This window comes from Biomphalaria glabrata, chromosome 16 (genome assembly GCF_947242115.1).
Source record: "Biomphalaria glabrata chromosome 16, xgBioGlab47.1, whole genome shotgun sequence".
Classification (NCBI taxonomy): domain Eukaryota; kingdom Metazoa; phylum Mollusca; class Gastropoda; family Planorbidae; genus Biomphalaria; species Biomphalaria glabrata.
This window is the reverse complement of record NC_074726.1, coordinates 28,179,323-28,183,408: the sequence shown is the minus strand read 5'-3', so window position 1 is coordinate 28,183,408 and position 4,086 is coordinate 28,179,323. Positions and strand designations below refer to the sequence as shown.

General features: G+C 40.3%; 1 protein-coding gene across 1 annotated transcript; it reads left to right on the top strand.

The window, feature by feature from the left end:
* Positions 1-1,349: 1,349 nt before the first annotated feature.
* LOC106062194 (beta-1,4-mannosyltransferase egh-like) lies at positions 1,350-3,631 on the top strand. The gene has a single exon (XM_013220463.2). The coding sequence runs from the start codon at positions 2,122-2,124 to the stop codon at positions 3,487-3,489; it is 1,368 nt and encodes a 455-aa protein (XP_013075917.2). The 5' UTR covers positions 1,350-2,121; the 3' UTR covers positions 3,490-3,631.
* Positions 3,632-4,086: the final 455 nt, after the last annotated feature.

Here is a 4,086-nt window from a genome sequence, read left to right as displayed (position 1 = left end):
AAAGTCCATCATATAGCATGTTGGTGGCCGGGTTACACAGAAATGCCCTGGCCGGTTTTGACACCCAGTCCGCCCCTGGTATAGACTTGATTGCAGGCTGGTGATTGTATGTATCACCATCCATCCATCCCAGTGGCGATACAGCCTATGGAGGGCTCTGGCCTGCTTCAACACATCCTTCCATTCAGATCTCTCCTGGGCATTTCGTCTCTATGCCCTAACCCCAAGCTGTTGCAGATCTGACTCAGCATCATTAATCCATCACATTCGGGGTCTGCCTTTGGGTCGGTTGCCTTTAGATTTTTGCCTGTATACAATTTTCTCTCCTCTTTTTTCTGACATTCTTTCAAGGTGACCTTCCCAACGTAGTCTGTTCTTTATGTCTGTATGTATGGGTTCCGCAATGTTGTCATTGCCGAAAGTGGTATGGGTGTAAGCACTCCACTACCTATAAAATGCTTCCAAATGGCATGCGTCTCAAATAGCCTCTGACACCAAGTCCAACTCCTGGCCTTCGTGTGTGGCTTAGATATTGAGTCCGGCGGAACTGATCTCACTAACAGGAGAAGGGGCAAAGGCGAGTAACTGGAGCCTTAACCAGTAAGCTTCTGGCAGGAGGGGCTCGTTAGCTGGCTACCCACCTAGGTGAAGGAAAGACTATTTAAACCAGGGGTTCTCAACCTGTGAGTCGCGACCCCCTTGGGGGTCGATGGAGGATTTTCCAGGGGTCGCCTAAGACCATCGAAAATATGGATTGTTATTCTCTACTCTTCTATTGCTGTATGTGTGTGTGGGGGGAGGGGGGGTCGCGGCAGAGAGGGAATTGTAAAAAGGGGTCGCCGATCTTAAAAGGTTGAGAACCGCTGATTTAAACCAAATTAAGGCAATCATTTAGTTATCTTTTTTTTTTATACATTTTATCATACATTTAAATTGCTTGTCTTTTTTTTTTTTTTTTTTTTTTGCATATCTTTAGACGACGATACTCTGCTCTACAGTTGATGACGGAAGTTCTGTTGATTGCTTTTTAGATGAAATGCTTCTATTGAAATCCTATACAATAAGAACGACATATTAACTCAAAAACTATCAAAGTGAAATGGAAAACTTACTTTAGCATTGCTTATTGCTGGGATTTTAAATACTGTATTTTCTATATTTTTTTTTATTAGAAAAGGAAAAACAGCTAGAAAAAAATATATTTTACCAGACTCAAACAAGATACTGATTTTACCTAAAGTTTTGAAGCAAGAATTAGAATCTCAAAATATTACAAAGTTGAAGAATAAGTATGTGAAGAGGATTGCATGTTTCGTTACGGCATTGTGCTAAATATTTCACATGGACATTGCACTTGTTATTCAGCTAGTGGAGAATCTCATCATAGACTTGAGGTCAAGGACGCTAATTAGAGCTTCAAATTCAAAGTCGCCAACTGATTGCTTGTATGACGGAAGTTCAGATGATTGCTTTTAGATGAAATGCTTTTATTGTGTATGCTGTGGGTTTGAATCAGCTAGTAGTAGTACAGCTCCTAGGCCATTTTGACTGCTGTCCACCTGAAGAGCTACTTTCTTCTCCGAGTCGAAATAACTTAGGGTTCCATGATTAGATATCTTCTGCTTTCTCACAGTCATTCGACCATGCAAATAGCTTGTGTTTCTTAGTTCTGTTATTGGCTGTTAGGTCTCATTGCAAGGTCCATTACTACATTCTGTTTAACACTTCACATGGACAGTGCACTTGTTATTCAGCTATTGGAGATTCTCACCCTAGACTTGAGGTCAAGGACGCCTATTTGAACTTTAAATATTCAATGTTGCCAACTAAACAACAACCAAATATATTGAACTATAAAACGGTAGAGCTTGATTCTGCATCGCTAAACAAAATGCACTAAAACACCCATAGAACTTTGAAATAAACCTAGTTTATCACCACTTCCTTTAATCTGTACGCCGAATACACCAAAAAGCTTGCGATTTTCGGATTTGCCTTTGTGTAAGAAAAATCTCTTATATAACTGTCTAATCCTAAATGTGTTTTTAATGTTATATATTTACTGATAACATTTGAAGTCGACGAACATCATTAATAAATACTTGCATAAAAACAACACAAATGAAGAAGTTGAAGCCAGTTCCACTGATGAAACATGTCTTGTCAGTCGTAGTGCTAGGGAGTTGCATTTTCATAGTCTACAAAATTCAGATGTTCTTACATGGAGTACCACTTACTCAAAACAAACCCCCGTCTGTATACGGTATTTCATTGGTGATATTTGCCTTATACGTAACAGAAATGACCAAACTTCCATTTTTCATCGTAAATTTTCTTGGTGTAGTCTTCCTGAATAACTTCGAGAAGAGACCCAAGCTACGGCACTCGCTCCTTGAATGTCCCTTCTTGTGTTTCCGTGTGGTCACGCGAGGTCTGTATCCTGACCTTGTCCAGAAGAACGTCCAACTCAATCTTCAGACATGCCAGAAATTCGGTCTTAAAAATTTCGTCATTCAAGTCGTCAGCGACAACGCAATAAATCTTTCAGCCAATCAACAATGCAGTGAACTCATTGTTCCAGTGAGGTATACAACAAAACATGGTTCCCTGTTTAAGGCTAGGGCGCTACAGTACGCTCTCGAGCCCGAGAATGACATTCTTAAGCCCGGGGACTGGATCGTTCATCTTGACGAAGAGACGCTGCTGACGGAGGATTCCCTGATCGGAATCATCAATTTTGCTGTGGTCAAAACACATTCCTTTGGACAAGGCGTCATCAAGTACAACAGTGGAGAGATAGTGAACTGGATAACAACGCTGGCAGACTCTGTTCGGGTGGGAACGGACTACGGTTATATACGATTTTGTTTGAGAGTTTTGCACCGCCCTTTGTTTTTCCTTAAAGGATCATTTATTGTGGCTGACGCAGAGGCGGAAAAGAAAATTAGCTTCGACCACGGGCCTGATGCTTCCATTACTGAGGACAGTTTCTTCGCTTCTCTTGCACGCAGTCAAGGGTTCAGCTTTGGGTTCGTTGAGGGAACGATGCTTGAGCAAAGTACATATACCATTCACGACTTTGCCAAGCAGAAACGTCGGTGGATGCATGGGGTTTTCTTAACCGCCGTTAGCAATAAAATCCCTGTTAGATACAAATTAGGACCCATTTTACTAACTTTGTCTAGGTGCTTCGTCCCGTTCAACACATTGCTCATTATACTTATGCACGTTATGGTAGAGCCTATACCGTACCATCTCATCGCCTCTTCTAGTTTCACTTATGGCACACATGTTTTCTTGGCCATCTTTGGAACTTTCAAAACCTTTGAAGCACACAAGCATGGGTCCAGAAAAAGCATCTTTTTAATCTTGGCCTCGGTTCTGTGTTGCTTCTTGACAATTGTAATAGAGCACTGGAATTCTGTTGTTGTATTCTGGCAGCCAAGAATTTCAATGAATCGTTTTCATTTTTATATTGTTAAAAAATAAATTGCTTTAGAGGACTCCACCAAGCGTGGATTAATATAACATGTTAATGTAATATATAGCTCCTCCTTCGTGGTCGAAGATTAGCTCATTTCTCATTTCAAATGAACACGAAGATGGCTGTAAAGTCCAATCCTCGCTTTAAAAAGCCGGCCGTATACTTGGGTGGGTTAGGTCAGTTACAGATAGGCGTGCTTCTTCTCTCAGTTTTGTTTTTTTTTTGTTTTGTTTTTTTTTTGCTGCGCTCTTTCATGATTTGGTATCTAACAATAGTAAAGGGGGGAGGGACAATAAAGGTGGATGGTCATTGTGCTTCCCACATGACATCCTTGTAAGCTGTGGCCACAAAAACAGATGACCTTTGTATCACCTGTTCTATAGATTGCAGTGTATGACACGGAACTTAAGTTGTTGTTGTTTTACTTTAGACCACTGTTACGAAAATTATATACTGTATCGGTTGTCGTTCTTTTGTTTACATGTGTTTGTAACATTATTACTACAGTTATGCCTGGCATACTTCTTCACTCTAGAAGTCAATATTCAATCAATTTTGAATTCTAGATTTTAAAAAAATAGAATCTAGATCTACTAAAATTT

Excerpts from the sequence above, each read along its gene's own strand:
- LOC106062194 (XM_013220463.2), top strand. The coding sequence starts at position 2,122 with ATGAAGAAGTTGAAGCCAGTTCCACTGATGAAACATGTCTTGTCAGTC.